Here is a 16,168-nt window from a genome sequence, read left to right as displayed (position 1 = left end):
CATCTGAGTTGGCCACTCTGAGAATAGGATGGACTAGCCAGCCTCATCTAGCAGGCTCCTGAAGGCTTTATGGGGCTGTGGAATAGTTGGCGCAGGCATATTGACAGGATGGGGCAGGTTGCTTCTTGATCGGAAAACTTTATTCAGGGTGGGGGGTCCAGCATTTGAAGCAAGCGGCCTATGTGGAGACCCCGTTCTTAAAGGTAAAGGTAAAGGGACCCCTGACCATTAGGTCCAGTTGTGGCTGACTCTGGTGTTGTGGCGCTCATCTTGCTTTATTGGCCGAGGGAGCCGGCGTACAGCTTCCGGGTCATGTGGCCAGCATGACTAAGCCGCTCCTGGCGAACCCGAGCAGCGCACAGAAACGCTGTTTACCTTCCCGCCGGAGCGGTACCTCTTTAGCTACTTGCACTTTTGACGTGCTTTCGAGCTGCTAGGTTGGCAGGAGCAGGGACCGAGCAACGGGATCTCACCCCGTCACGAGGATTCGAACCGCCGACCTTCTGATCGGCAAGTCCTAGGCTCTGTGGTTTAACCCACAGCGCTACCCGTTTTTACGATACCCTTAATAATCATACCCTCTCTCTCACACTTCTTAGTTTCAACGTGTCTTTTTATTAGAACTTAACACAATATAATCTCTTCGTTCCAGAAAAATACCAAAAAACAGGTGGTTATATAATCTTAAATACAAACTAGGTGGGGAAACAGCTGGTTCGATGGGTGCAGGAGCCCAGGTGAAAACCTACAACAGCCTTGCGAAAATAAATATCACAAAATCCTCTCAGAGACTGTTTGGGGAAACACGAACTTTGGCAAACAAAATTCATTTGGAATAAGCCCCCCCGCAAAGAACGGGAGGGAGGCGGCACTTAAAAGCACTGAGAATCATTCCCAACAGGGAAAGGGAGGTGGGACGAATTTGGCTCAAAAGACAGCCGCCCCCCTCGACAACCGTTGGAAAGAGATGAGAAACTGTGGGAGGAGGAAGAAAATAAGAATCAGAAGGGGCTGCGTCTTGGCTTCCATTAATGGCAGGACTCGCATCAGCATATATCTGAGGAAAACTTAATACTGCTGAACTTTCAAGTGTGACCTGACCCGAAATCTTTGGCTTGGAGATCAAACAGAAAGTGGGTCTCTCGATGACTAAAACTCCCTCCCCACACTGCCCTCATTTTTGCTTAGATTTCAAAGAAAGATAAAATACACACTTCCTGGTGGTGGGAGGTTATAGCAACCGCAACAGGGACAAGCCGAACTCAAGCCCACATTTCCTCCTCCTGTAATTGGTCGAGGAATGAGGTTTTTTGGCAGTTTACATGCTTATGACATGCCACACTGCTGGTGTTCTTGAGTGCCGCTGAAAGCACTTCTCAGCCCTCCAAAGTCCATCTCGAGGAAGAAGGGAAAACGATGAGGACTAGCGCCCCCAACTGCACCAATATCCTCTCTCCTCTCCTCCTTGCTGCCCTACTAAAAGGGGCTCCCATAAAACATATCCACCCACCCCAAGCCTGCTGGGCTCTTGTCTCTGCACAGAACTGGCTACGACAATTTCCCCTTGGCAAATGAAGCGTGCTGGTTGAGGGCATCATAACTGGGCAGCAAAAAAAAGGCAAAAATTTGGCGGGAGGGACTTTGAGGCCCCCAACGGCCCCTGAAGGTGTTAGGCAGAGAGCCTCCCTTGGGGAAAGACCTGGGAAGAAAAGAGGTTTGGGGGAGTTGGGGTGCTACATACTTCATGCCCCGCTGATGCTGCGTGAAAAAAGGCTGACTGCCCGCCCCCCCAAAAACCCGGCTGGCCCCCAGAAATGTCAGCACCAAGGGACACGTGTGGCAAAAAACGAACAGCCGTCACAGGTAGGTGGCATGACGGTGAGGTGAGAGAAGCCTTACGGGAAACAGGGAATGAAACCGCAGGGAGCGTTGCCTGGCGTCAACGGGCAGAGGGCAAGTCGGCCACAAAAACTTGGAAGGGTTAGTCCATACAGAGCCAAGAAGGGTGTCCGGTGGGAGGTGTGGGGGTCAGCTCAAGCAAAGTCCCCTTCCGCTTTCACAAAGCTGGGAGCGCGGCCCCTCCTCAAACAGAGCTGACTGCCACGTTGACCAAGGAAGCGGCTTCTGAAGGCAGTGAGCGCACCACCGCCTGGAACTCGGACGGGCATCGGGCAGAGAGGTTGCGCAGCAGGGAGACCAGGGAGTTGCGGCCTTCTGAGCAACGAGAACACACACACACAGAGGAAGAGAGCGGTTAAGCTGGCCAAGATGTGGCGGTGACGTCTCGGACGCTGGGCAATACCTCGCTCAACCTTTCCGTTTCCCCTTAGCCGCCAGCCGGATGTTTGTGAGGCAGCAGGGGCTGTGGGGCCTAGTGACCATTACAATCGCTGACACACCCAGGTCCTAGGCCGGCGCTCTAACCACTACGCCACACTGCGTAGTTATTGTTATGAGTTGAATTGTCAGGCGCCCTGGGCGGGTGTGAATATCACCCAGTGACTCCGAGGGCACCACATGCCACGTGGCACTGATAGCACAACTAAGTCGCGTTCTTCTGAACACCAACACCCTCTCCCAAAGTGGTTGGGCAGTAAAAATGGGCAGGGGAGGGGGAGAAGCTGGTGGGTGGCTGCCCAACCAAGAAGGCCCGCTGCCCACCCAGAGCGCATACCTGAGGGGATGTTCTCCTTGGCCAAGATGCTGCCGCTGACTCGCACAAGTTCACCAATCTGCTGCAGGACCTGAAAGAGAACAAGGCCTTCTCAGGGCCGTGGCAAATCCCCTTTTGTGTGTGGGGAGCAAAACACGGAACATGGGATGTTGTGGATAGTAAGGTAAAGGGACTCCTGACCATTAGGTCCAGTCGCGGACGACTCTGGGGTTGCGGCGCTCATCTCGCTTTATTGGCCGAGGGAGCCAGCGTACAGCTTCCAGGTCATGTGGCCAGCATGACTAAGCCGCTTCTGGTGAACCAGAGCAGCGCACGGAAACGCCGCTTACCTTCCCGCCGGAGTGGTACCTATTTATCTACTTGCACTGGTGTGCTTCCAAACTGCTAATTTGGCAGGAGCAGGGACCGAGCAACGGGAGCTCACCCCATCGCGGGGATTCGAACCGCCGACCTTCTGATTGGCAAGTCCTAGGCTCTGTGGTTTAACCCACAGCGCCACCCGCGTCCCTTTTTAAAAGAAACAGCATCTCTCAACTCATCTCTCAACTCCCCTCTTGTTACAGAGAAGCCTTGCTGGATCCGAATACGCAGAAAATGGCTGTCTGCCCGGGCGGGGGAGGACTTGCCGCCAACTCTGGTAGCGGAGGGAGGGAGGTTGGGGGAACCTACCTGCTGGGGATCGTGCTCATATATAAAGTTGATGCAACAGAAAACCGTTTTGTATTCCTCCAAGTCGTCCTTCAGGGGGAGATTGTGGATCAGGACGGGGAAAATCTGTGGAAGGGGTGGGGGGAAACAAGGCGGGAGGGAAAGATGCTTGATGAAGGATCGTCGCCAAGTCCTTAATTGTAGGCCTTGCAGCTCCAAAACGTCTGCAGGGCCCCAGGCTGCCAAAGCCTGTCCTATAGACTCTCAGCCAGAGTTGAAGAGCTGGGTATTTTACTCCCCTTTTGAAGCAGCACTGAAGTAAAAAGCGTGTCAACTTTTGCACCCATCCCTGGGTGCCATGAGGTGGTTATGCGGCCACAGATTTGACCGTAGCGCCCGACCCAAAGGGATTCTTCTGCGCTGAGAGAGAAGCAGCCCAAGGGTCCTCCATTCTGGTCGAAACATTGGAGGATGGATGGGGGCTAACAGATTGAGGTTGAATCCTGACAAGACAGAAGTACTGTTTTGGGGGGACAGGAGGCGGGCAGGTGTGGGGGACTCCCTGGTCCTGAATGGGATAACTGTGCCCCTGAAGGACCAGGTGCGCAGCCTGGGAGTCATTCTGGACTCACCACTGTCCATGGAGACACAGGTCAATTCTGTGTCCAGGGCAGCTGTCTACCAGCTCCATCTGGTACGTAGGCTGAGACCCTACCTGCCCGCAGACTGTCTCACCAGAGTGGTGCACGCTCTGGTTATCTCCCGCTTGGACTACTGCCATGCACTCTACGTGGGGCTACCTTTGAAGGTGACCCGGAAACTACAACTAATCCAGAATGAGGCAGCTAGACTGGTGAGTGGGAGTGGCCACCAAGACCACATAACACCGGTCTTGAAAGACCTACATTGGCTCCCAGTACATTTCTGAGCACAATTCAAAGTGTTGGTGCTGACCTTTAAAGCCCTAAACGGCCTCGGTCCAGTATACCTGAAGGAGCGTCTCCAGCCCCATCGTTCAGCCCGGACACTGAGGTCCAGCGCCGAGGGCCTTCTGGCGGTTCCCTCACTGCGAGAAGCAAAGCTACAGGGAACCAGGGCCTTCTCAGTAGTGGCGCCCGCCCTGTGGAACGCCCTCCCACCAGATGTCAAAGAGAACAACAACTACCAGACTTTAGAAGACATCTGAAGGCAGCCCTGTTTAGGGAAGCTTTTAATGTTTGATTTATTACAGTATTTTAATTTTTTTTTGGAAGCCGCCCAGAGTGGCTGGGGAAGCCCAGCCAGATGGGCGGGGTATAAATAATAAATTGTTATTATTATTATTGCACTCCTTCATTAATCGGGGCTGGGGGAAATTGTGACCACCCCCCTTCCACCCCGCTTGGTCAAGGGGATCGGACTCCCCACATCACCCAGATGCATGGGGTGTAGGAAAGTCTGTCCCTCTCCTTCCCCTTCCCCATACTCTGCTGGGGCAGTTAAAAAGAACATGTTAAGATAATCTACTATTCAGAAAGGAAGGTAGCTAATGAACAAAACCCAGTGGTAAAGGAAATGCTTTGCAGAGCAAAGGTTGCATGTTTAATCTCCAGCTGAAAACAACCCTAAAGGGTCAGGGCTGCTCCTGAGACTTTGGAAAGCTCCGGGAATTTGAGTTGACAGCACTTTCCTCTACCCTCCCCATTCCTTTTTCCTTTCATGACGTGCGCAGTAAATTGCAATGCCCACGGACAGGGTTTGAAATCTCTCTGTGCAGCACGCAGAAAATGTTAAGCACTTAACATAAATGCAAAGCATAATAAAATATTACTTTATTAAATAATAGTGATGGTGATGGCCGGAAGTCAATCAACGGCCTGGGTTTCAGGATCCGGCAATTCTATAGGCTTAAAGCCTAGGTTAGTCTGGATTTGTCTTATCAGAAATAAAAACTTCTTTTCTTTTTATTACTGTATTTTTCGCTCCATTGGGCGCACCGGACCATAGGGCGCACCTAGTTTTTAGGCGGGGGGAATAAAGGGGGAAAAATATCCCCCGAGCCCAGAAGAGCAAAGAAGTCAAGACAGCTAGTGGGATCCATCCCGCTCGCTGTCTTGGCTTCCTCTTTAGCCGCGCGTAACCTCTCCAGCCGGGAGAGGCTGCCCGTGGTTTTGACAGAAGCCAAGACAGCGAGCGGGATGGATCCCGCTCGCTGTCTTGGCTTTGTTTTTAGCCGCAGGGCTGGGGCGGGGGAAGTCTGAGCTTCCCCCGACCCCAGCCCCCAGAACAGGTCCGGGAGCGGCGGCAAAGTTGCGCGTAGCCTTGCCGCCGCTCCCGGAGCTTGCGGGGCTGGGGCACGCTCCGAAGGCTTGTAGATAGCAGCCTGTAGCCTGGGGAGCGCAGCGGGAGTTGGCGCTGCGCTCCCCGGGCTTCAGGCTGCTATCCGCAAGCCTTCGGAGCGCGGGGGGAACTCCTGCTGCGCTCCAAAGGCTTTCGGATAGCTGCCTGCAGCCTGGACCCCTCTCGCTCTCCAGGCTTCAGCGAAAACAACGCGAAGCCTCTGGAGCATGGAGGGAGCGCTCCCTCTGCGCTTCGGAGGCTTCCCGTTGCTTTTGCTGAAGCCAAGGAGCCTGCATTCGCTCCATAGGACGCACACACATTTCCTCTTCATTTTTGGAGGGGGAAAAGTGCGTCCTATAGAGCGAAAAATACGGTAATAAAAGTTGATTTCCGAAACCCAATGGATAAGCAGAATGGCAAGTGGGTATTCCAGATCAACCAAGCCGGAATTAAAAAGAAGTGGTGGCAAAGATTAACGGTTTCCAAAAGCATATACATGCTGAAGCTAGTGCCTTCAATGTTAAGAAGGTGGCAGATTCCGGACTCGCACCTGCGCTAAAGGGCCTTGAATACTAATCAGGATTCGCACTCGGCTCTCACCTGTCCGATGGGGACCCCTCCAGGATTGGCCATCACCATCCTTGCGACGGCCCCGCATACATTGTCGGCCACCCGGTTGTTACGCTCCTGAGAGATTATGTTGGACAAAAGCCCCAGGACCTTGGGGTAGTGTCTGTAGCAGAGCAAGCGAGGGGGTTAAGGAGAAAAAGGAAGAGTCGGGAGGGCGAGGGCCTGACGTGCTGCCAGGAACTGGAGAGGGAGAGAGAAAGCCCAAAGGATTTTGCTGGATTTCCACCACCAGCACCGTCGAGTTATTATACACTGCGTAACTGCCAAAATGGCTTCCAATCAGCTTTAAATATATATATAAAACCAATTCCTATACAAATGAAAACAAAAGGCAAGAAAACAATCTCATCGGAACATTGAAACGGTCGCAATCAAGTTGTACAATAAAATAATAGTCAGGAGAAGGCTTGTTTAAACAGGTGGGTCTCATCGGGAAGAGACCAGGCCACAACTCTGGGGCCGTCCGTGGAAAAGGTGGTCATGGATTCACTTGACCGGTTTGAAGGACAGAATTGGCATTATTATTACGACCGGTGCCACATAATCCCCGTTCCACATTTGTAAGAACTCGGTTGTTTAGTGTGGCAACGTCTGCACTTTGGAACTCCCTGCCGATTGAAATCAAGCTGGCGTTTTCGCTGCTTGACATTTTCGGCACCCTCTAAAAACATTCCTGTTTAAGACATGCCCACCCAGACGCTTTAAAATGTTGAGGCAAATTTAATCTGTTTCAGCATTTCAGCTTTTGCACGTTTCAAAGTAGGGTTCTGAATCTGCCTCAGTTTTGCCATTTTATATTTTGTAGACCGCTTTGAGGGTGGTTTTTAAATATATATATCTATACACACACACACCACCCTCAAAGCGGCCTACGCTTATTTATATTTATATTTATATATTTATACTCTGCTGGATTATATATACATATACACACACACACAATCTAGCAGTGTATAAATTCTATGAAATAAATGAATTAAGTGACTAAGTGATAACCCTATCCCTTTGGTGTTTTCACTTTGTATTTTCATGCTGTGATTTTCAGATGAAGGGCAATATACTAAATGAATGAATAAGCCACAGGGATCTCGACAGGCTGCTTTTCATTTTGATTACGCATACACAATTGATACATAATTTGTTTTTAATAGCTTAGTATTTAAGCAACGCATTGCCTTTCTCGTAGTCCCTGAGGGGGGCCTTTCACAACAACATGCTGGGAGATTAGATAGATCAGGCTTCCTCAACCTCGGCCCTCCAAATGTTTTGAGACTTCAATTCCCATCATCCCTGACCACTGGTCCTGTTAGCTAGGGATGATGGGAGTTGTAGTCCCAAAACATCTGGAGGGCCAAGTTTGAGGAAGCCTGAGATAGATGATAGATGATAGATAGATAGATAGATAGATAGATAGATAGATGATTGATAGATAGATAGATAGATAGATAGATAGATAGATAGATAGATATAGGCTGCTTTTCATTCTGATTAAGTGTACACAATTGGTATATAATTTGTTTTTAAGAGCTTAGTATTTAAGCAACGCATTGCCTTTCTCATAGGCCCTGAGGGGGGCCTTTTACAACAACATGCTAGGAGATATAAATGACATATAGATATATGTGGGTGTTGGTGTCCCTTTTTTTGCCAGTACCTTGAGAAATCCGCTCTGATTCTGCCTTCAAGGTACAGGTGAAACTCGGAAAATCAGAGTATCATGGAAAGTTCATTTATTTCAGTAATTAAACTTAAAAGGTGAAACTAATATATGAGATGGACTCATGACATGCAAAGCGAGATATATCAAGCCTTTATTTGTTATAATTGTGATGATTATGGCGTACAGCTGATGAAAACTCCAAATTATATCATGTATTAGTTTCACCTTTTAAGCTGAATTACTGAAACAAATGTTCAAATTTTTCGAGTTTCACCTGTAAAACAATTCCAGATTCTGGCTCACTTCAGCCCAGGCTTCTATAAACGGCTTTTCTTTGTTTCTGTGGGGAATTGACGGAAGCTTCCGGAACGCGTGCGGACTCTTCCTTGAGGGGCCGCGCCGGGAACCCGATCCCGGCCCCCCCCCACCTCACGAAGCAAAGGATACTCATGCATGGCTTCCCCCCCGTGCTCCGCCAGCACGCCCAGCCCGAAGACGGCGTTGCTGCGCACCTCCCGGTTGGCGTCGCGGGCCGCCCCCATCAGCACCGGCAGGAGGCGCGGCACGAAGGCGCTCGAGGCGCGGCCCAGGCCCTGCACCGCTTCCGCCATGGTGCCCACCGCGAAGGACCTGTCTGTGGAGGAACAGCTGGGCTTCTGCGGGGAGGAGGAAGGGGGCAGGATGAAGCGGAGGTGCAAAAAAGGAGGGAGAAACCCACAGGAAGGAAAAAGACCCCCCTCCCTGCCCCACCTTTGGGGCTGTGCAAGCAGGGGGGCCAGACATGGCGGCACGGAAATACTTTACCAAACTAAAAAAAAACACCCCTGTGAGGTAGGGTTAGGCCCATAGCTGTCAATTCAATTCAATTCAATTCAAAATCCTTTTACAATTCAATTCAAAATCCCCGCTGTCCCCCGAGCTTGTGGGGCTGGTGGGGGGGAGAAGCAAGCTTGCTTCTCCCCCCAGCCAGCCTCCAGATGAGGTCGGGGAATAGCGGGGTGGCGGCGCTCCGCCTCCCCGCTATCCCCCGAGCTTGTGGGGCGGGCGATGGGGAGAAGTAAGCTTGCTTCTCCCCCCCCCGCCAGCCCCCAGATCACATCAGGGAATAGCGGGGTGGTGGCGCTCCGCCTCCCCGCTATCCCCCGAGCTTGTGGGGCTGGCGGGGGGGAGAAGCAAGCTTGCTTCTCCCCCCCCCCCGCCAGCCTCCAGACCAGGTCGGGGAATAGCGGGGTGGCGGCGCTGCGCCTCCCCGCTGTCCCCCGAGCTTGTGGGCTGCAGGCTGCTGCCCGCAAGCCTTGCGAGCCCGCGGGACCTCCCGCCAGGCTTGCAAGGCTTGCGGATAGCTTTCTGAAGCCTGGAGAGCGAGAGGGGTCGGTGCGCACCGACCCCTCTCGCTCTCCAGGCTTCAGCGAAAGCCTGCATTCGCCCCATAGGACGCACACGCATTTCCCCTTCATTTTTGGAGGGGAAAAAGTGCGTCCTATAGGGCGAAAAATACGGTAAGTTAGTTCTTGGTATGAGCTTTCGTGTGCATGCACACATGTGTATCTGAAGAAGTGTGCATGCACATGAAAGCTCATACCAAGAACTAAGTTAGTTGGTCTTTAAGGTGCTACTGGAAGGAAATTTTTTTTGTTTTTTCAAAATCCTTTATTAGGCATAGCACACCACACATTAACAAACAAACATATACAGACTGTATAAAATACGGGCTCAGCGAACACAATTTATCCCAGTCCTATTCTCAACTCCAAGAAATAAATCGATGTACATAGATAATATAATACAACACAGCAACATCACCTACCATTAAAAACCATTAAGTGTCTTTATCATGGCCCATTCTTTCTTCATGGACAGCACTTAAAAATTCAGCCGCTATTAAAGTAATTTGATCATCGCTGTCCGCCAGCAGGTCCAGAACAGTTGGTTGAGTAAAAATCTGTCTATTAAATTTTAGGGCCTCAAATAATTGTCTTCTGGCATAACTGCCAAAATCACAGGAAAAGAATATATGCTCTAGAGTATCGGGTTCCTGTTTTCTGCATTTGCAGAGACACTCTGATTCTGGGATAGCTAAGTATCTTTCACTACTACCGAGGGAAACATGTTAAATCTGGCCAACATAAACAGCCTACACGATTCATGTTTCTTAAGATTTGTCATGTATCCCTTTTGGAAATCTCTACACAAAGGGAGATTTAAGTGGATAGGAGAGCAGGTGCTGTGCTTTACAACCTCAAGCATGGCGAGAGCACTTTTTTCTGTGAGAGTCTTTCTGATAATTTCCCATGTATCTTTGGGATCAGAGATTTCAAAGTCAGTTAGAGTGAGCCCTATCGAATCCAGTTTTCCCCTACAAATCAATGATAGATTGTAGATTGCACTATCACTTAAAAGATCGTAAAGTAGAGAATTAGGGGATAGGGCTCTATAATGGAGGAAGATCCAATATTTCAAGGTCCTCAGCCATGCTCTTACTGATAAAGGCAATGCCCATAGCTGTCAACGTTTCCCTTTTTTTATTCCCTTTTTTTTATTCCAAACAGGATTCCTCGCAAGAAAAGGGAAAAGTTGACAGCTATGGTTAGGCCAACCTTTCTCAATCTGTGGGTCCCCAGATGTTAAACTACAACTCCCATCACCCCTAACTAGCAAGGCCAGAGCTCAGGGATGATGGGAGTTGTAGTCCAACAACATCTGGGGGACCCACAGGTTGAGAACTGCTGGGTTAGGCCTAGACCAGGCATAGGCAACCTTTGGCTCTCCAGATATTTTGGCCTACAACTCCCATGATCCCTAGCTAACAGGACAAGCGGTCAGGGATGATGGGAATTGTAGTCCAAATAGCTGAAGGGCAAAAAGTTGCCTATGCCTGGTCTAGACACAGCGACAGGCCCAAGGGCTGAATTTTAAAATTTTCACTTTAAAGCTGAATTTTCACTTTAAAGCTGAACTCACCATCTTATTCAGGAGCAGTGGCAGGAAGCCGGCAAAATACGGAGCGAAGGCTTCTCCGCCAGCCGCTTCGGCCAGAGCCGGGATCACCTCACCGGCGTACTCGATCAGCATGGAGTCATACTCCGCCTGGTTTTGGGAGGCAGAGGGAGAAAGGAGAGACACAGGGCAGGGAGAGGAGAAAGCAGAGTTTTAGAAGGCAGGCTGCAACTCAGAGGGAGGGAATCTGCAATGCATATCACAGGTCCCGAGTTCAAATCCTGGGGGCATCTGCAGGCAGGGCTGGGAGAGAAAACCTGGAGAGCCACTGCTGCCGTTCAGGTAGACAATGCTGAGCTAGTGAAGGAGGTGAGGACAGGTGACCCCACCTAGGCCCAAATTCACCCCCCCCCAACCAGGCCTCAAAACTGTCCAAAATTCCTTTTCTCTCTTCTAAAAATCCACAGCTAACGTTTCCCGCTGCTTTTCTCACAAGATGCTGTGCATAGGCAAACCGTTACTTTTATCAGTAGGAGAAGGCTTCAAAAGGCTAATGAATAGACTCTGTCAGAGCAAGCCTGAGAACTGACTTTTATCTCATTCTAGTTGCAACATCTTGGACACGCTGAACCGCTAGGCTCCTCGACCCCCTTGGCTTCTCAACCCCTTTCCCGGGAAGAGTCCAAAAGACAGGGGAGCTTTCTGTTCATGCTCAGAGGAACTCATGGGGCAGGACTCCTGAGGGAGGAGAAAGGAGGAGGGAACTGGAAAGGGGTATATATGCTCTGTGCAAATGACTGTGAACCCGCGCTTGTTTTGTGAATCTATCACACCTGCTCCTTCTACCAGTCCATGGATGGTAGAAATAAAGCTTTTTCTCCGAAACTATTCCTTGAGTGTCTGTTGACTCCCACTCCCTCTCCCGGGTGCGATACTTTTTCCCACCCGGGGGCAAAGCCTCATAAGACTACACTAGGAGGACCAATGATTTGTCCCTAAGCTACTCCTGAACCAATCTTAAAGACTACAAGGCCCATAGCTCAGTGGCAGGGCATCTACCTTGTGTTCTTGTAGGAAAGGAAAAAAGAGAGAGAAAGAATTGAGCTGAGGTTCTCCGTCTTCCTCGCTTGCAGGCTGCAGAGCGGGTATGTTTTTCAAGGAGGAACGGATTGCTTTCAGACGAAGATTGGACAAGTATAATGATACTGTGGTCCCTTGGTTCTCAAACGCCTTGGTACTCAAACAACTTGGAACCCAAACACTGCAAAACCCAGAAGTAAGTGTTCTAGTTTGTGAACTTTTTTTGGAAGCCGAACGTGCTCCAAAACTTCCGTTTTGAGTGTTACGTTGAGGCCTGTCTGTTTTTGCTATTTATTTTGCCTTTTTGTTTTTGCGGCTCTTTTGTTTTTGTGACTGTGTGGAACCCAGTTCAGCTACTGACTGACTGATTGTGTGACTGCAGTACATTGTTTACTGCTTTCATTTTATGGGTCAACGGTCTCGTTAGATAGTAAAATTCATGTTAAATTGCTGTTTTAGGGGTTGCTTTTAAAAGTCTGGAACGGATTAATCCGTTTGGATTACTTTCTATGGGAATGTGCACTCTTGGTTTTGGAACGCTTTGGTTTTGGAACGGACTTCTGGAATGGATTAAGTTTGAGAACCAAGGTACCACTGTACTTGGAATGCATTTATTGAAACCATAAAGACTAGTGAGGGAAATATAATCAGGCTGCCGCGTCTGTTCTCAGAAGCCCACAAATTACAAGGGGTTCTGGGGTCTGAGGCTGCTGATTGCTGGACTTACCACCTCGTCGCAATCTTCATCCTCGTCTTCATCCAGGCTGGGGTCCTGACAGACTGTCTGCAAAGGGAACACAAGGAAGAGAGCGTTTCTGAATAGGATTGTGGCATATACAGGCCTAAATGTGGCCTAGGACCCACGTACCTACAGGACCTCCTCTCCTGGTATGCCCTGCGGAGGACCTTAAGGTCCACAAACGACAACACCTTGGAGGTCCCAAGTTGCAAGGTGGTTAGATTGGTCTCAACTAGGGCCAGGGCCTTTTCAGTACTGGCCCCGACTTGGTGGAACGCTCTGTCACAAGAGACTAGGGCCCTGCAGGATCTTTCCGCAGGGCCTGCAAGACAGAGCTGTTCCACCAGGCCTTTGGTTTGGACTCAGTCTGAGCCTTATGTTTTCCCTCCCCCTTAGAGTTTTGATCTATGGGCTACTTTTAAAATGAGGCTGCATTTTAAATTGCATTTAACCTGTGTTTTAAATTGATTCCCCCCCCCTATGTTTTTACAGTAAATTTACTGGTGTTAGCCACCCTGAGCCTGGCTCTGGCCGGGGATGGCAGGGTATATTTATTTATTTATTTATTTATTTATTTATTTATTTATTTATTTATTTATTTATTTATTAATTATTTACCCCTCCAAAAAAAAGCCCCACTTCCACCCCATTTGTGTATGTCCCACTGCTTCCCAAAAATGCACTGCACTAGTTTGAAATTTTATATACTCATATAAAGCTTTTTTTGGGGGGTGAAGCCAAATCTGGCAGGAGCAGCCAGATTCACAGTCCGGTCAACAGAAGTCACGAGGCCAAGCTTGAGTGGTGGAAAAAACTGGCCCCCAAGAGGAAAAAAAGGGGGAGAGCCCTGTAGAAATCTCTGCCCCAGCCTTCGCCAACCTGGAGCACTCACAGGTATTTTCAACCACAGCTCCCCTCCGCCTTCCCCCCCAAACACTCACTTTTTTCTCCAGGACCTCCCGGATGACCTGGCACAGGTCCGTCAGCTGCCCGGGTGCGCGGAGGGCCTCTTGCCGGCAGGTCTTCAGCACCCTCGCCAGGCTCTCCAAAATCTCCATCACCACCTGGCGCTCCTTGTCTTCCCGGACCCCTTTGATGTATGCGGGCAACACGGTGCACAGCAGCTGGAGGCGAGCTGCGGAAGGGAGGAGGAGGAGAAGGAGAAGGAGAAGGAGAAGGAGGAGAAGGAGAAGGAGAGCTTGGATTTGATATCCCGCTTTATCACTACCCTAAAGGTAAAGGGACCCCTGACCATTAGGTCCAGTCTTGACCGACTCTGGGGTTGCGTCGCTCATCTCGCTTTATTGGCTGAGGGAGCCGGCATACAGCTTCAAGGTCATGTGGCCAGCATGACTAAGCTGCTTCTGGCGAACCAGAACACTGCACGGAAACGCCGTTTACCTTCCCTGCAGAGTGGTACCAATTTATCTACTTGCACTTGACGTGCTTTAGAACTGCTAGGTTGGCAGGAGCAGGGACCGAGCAACAGGAGCTCACCCCGTCGCGGGGATTCAAACCGCTGACCTTCTGATCAGCAAATCCTAGGCTCTGTGGTTTAACCCACAGCGCCACCCGCGTCCCATCACTACCCTAAGGAGTCTCAAAGCGGCTAACGATCTTCTATCCCTTCCTCCCCCACAACAAACACTCTGTGAGGTGAGTGGGGCTGAGAGACTTCAGAGAAGTGTGACTGGCCCAAGGTCACCCAGCAGCTGCATGTGGAGGAGCAGGGAATCGAACCCGGTTCACCAGATTACGAGTCCACCGCTCTGAACCACTACACCACACTGGCTCATGAGGACTAAGAGGGGCTGGATCCAGCGTCCTGGCCCCACAAGATGCCCCGCCTGGAAGGAGGGCACGAACGCAGCTGTGTTTTTAAAAGCAGGTGGGTCAGAGCTTAGTCGGTGGAGCAGAAGGCACCAGGTTCGATTCCGCCCATGGCAACTCCAGGTAAAAAAATTCGCTGCCTGAAATTCTGGCAGTCGGTGCAGACAAGATGGTCTGGCTTCATAGACGGCAGCTTCCTACGTTACTGTTTACGCCAGCCCCTTTCTCCAGATCCAAGAGGGGTAGAATCTTGTTTTACTCTTAGCTCAATGGCAGGGCCCGGGTTCAGTCCCCGATGGCACCTTCACGTACGGCAGGGAAAGATGCCGGGCCGAATATCCGGACAACCGTGGCAGCAAGTCAGGGTAGGCGAGACAAGATGGACTTGTTATAATAAAATTCCGGGGTTGGCTTTTACAGCCCAGCTTCCCATCAAGGGACTCCTAAGCCTATTATGGGTCAGAGGATAATGGATGGAGGCAGGATCCAGCAAAAGGAAAGGCAGGTCTTTATTTCCCTGATGCCACGGAGTTCCCTCCCTGCTTGCAAGGAGGGGAGGACCCAGAACAAAGGTGTGTAAAGACTTTGGAAATTGCCCAACCCAAAGAGCACCAAAAAGCACCGTAGAGCCGTCACATAAAGAAGCAGAAATTTGAGTGTGTGGCTTGTCTCCTGTCTGCCAAGATAATATTTGTCAGTTGCCTTATCTTGGCCAGTCTGGGCCATTCTTTTAGGATGGCAATTATTTTGGTTTAAGAATCCATTTCACAGATCAGCCTCATTCATACATAAAAGCTGCTCTTTTGACTCGCACTGAAGGATAGTTGCTGGCAGTGGACCATTCATTTCAGTAAATTTCTCACTTTACAGGATTTATAAGCGAAAAGAAAGGTTTTTCCAAAACACTTCCTTCTACTGCAGAGAAAATTAAGAGAACCAATGTGGCTTCGGGATTGCTCTGTGAGCTCAAATCAAGTGACCCCCCCCCCGGAATATTTTCTACTGTATTTTTCGCTCTATAAGACACACCAGACCACAAGACGCACCTAGTTTTTGGAGGAGGAAAACAAGACGCACACACATTTCCCCTTACTTTTTAGGAGGGAAAAGTGAGTCTTGTAGAGCAAAAAAATAGGGCAATTTTTGAAGGATGAAAGGTTGGTTTTCTGGGGAGTGTGTGCTCCTATGTGTGTGCACCTTGAAATTTGTTACAGTGGTACCTCGGGTTACATACGCTTCAGATTACAGACTCCGCTAACCCAGAAATAGTGTTTCAGGTTAAGAACTTTGCTTCAGGATAAGAGCAGAAATCGGATAAGAACAGAAATCGGGCTCTGGCGGCGCGGTGGCAGCGGGAGGCCCCATTAGCTAAAGTGGTGCTTCAGGTTAAGAACAGTTTCAGGTTAAGAACGGACCTCCAGAACAAATTAAGCACTTAACCTGAGGTACCACTCATCAACAGTCTAGCTCTGCACATGGCAACTTCCTGTGTTGCTGCAAACCTTCCAAGCTATATTTTGCCCACCTGAGCATTCTGCAGTTTGTGTCGCATCCCAATTTGCGAGCTCCTCTGCTCAGTTTGCTAAGATACGATCTCCCTGCTCCAAAGTCGTGCTTCAAGGTCATCTCCTCGGACCAACCCAGTTAAAAA

The 16,168-nt window shown here is 50.0% G+C and overlaps 1 protein-coding gene across 2 annotated transcripts in view; it reads right to left on the bottom strand.

Moving 5' to 3' along the window:
• Nucleotides 1–592: 592 nt before the first annotated feature.
• The window catches only part of IPO4 (importin 4), a 60,423-nt gene continuing 44,847 nt past the window's right edge, over nucleotides 593–16,168 (bottom strand). For both annotated transcript variants that reach the window (XM_083706579.1, XM_083706578.1), the window contains 8 exons: nucleotides 13,629–13,822; nucleotides 12,676–12,732; nucleotides 10,893–11,018; nucleotides 8,379–8,587; nucleotides 6,242–6,374; nucleotides 3,344–3,448; nucleotides 2,675–2,744; nucleotides 593–2,214 (listed from right to left, as the gene is read on the bottom strand). In XM_083706579.1, coding sequence (XP_083562705.1) covers nucleotides 2,084–2,214; nucleotides 2,675–2,744; nucleotides 3,344–3,448; nucleotides 6,242–6,374; nucleotides 8,379–8,587; nucleotides 10,893–11,018; nucleotides 12,676–12,732; nucleotides 13,629–13,822 — 1,025 coding nt within the window. In that variant the 3' untranslated portion in view covers nucleotides 593–2,083. The remainder of the gene's footprint in view (nucleotides 2,215–2,674; nucleotides 2,745–3,343; nucleotides 3,449–6,241; nucleotides 6,375–8,378; nucleotides 8,588–10,892; nucleotides 11,019–12,675; nucleotides 12,733–13,628; nucleotides 13,823–16,168) is intronic.

Source organism: Podarcis gaigeae (genome assembly GCF_964106915.1).
Source record: "Podarcis gaigeae genome assembly, chromosome: 13".
NCBI lineage: Eukaryota > Metazoa > Chordata > Lepidosauria > Squamata > Lacertidae > Podarcis > Podarcis gaigeae.
Note: the sequence above shows the minus strand (reverse complement) of the source record. Positions and strands in the feature narration are given on the sequence as shown.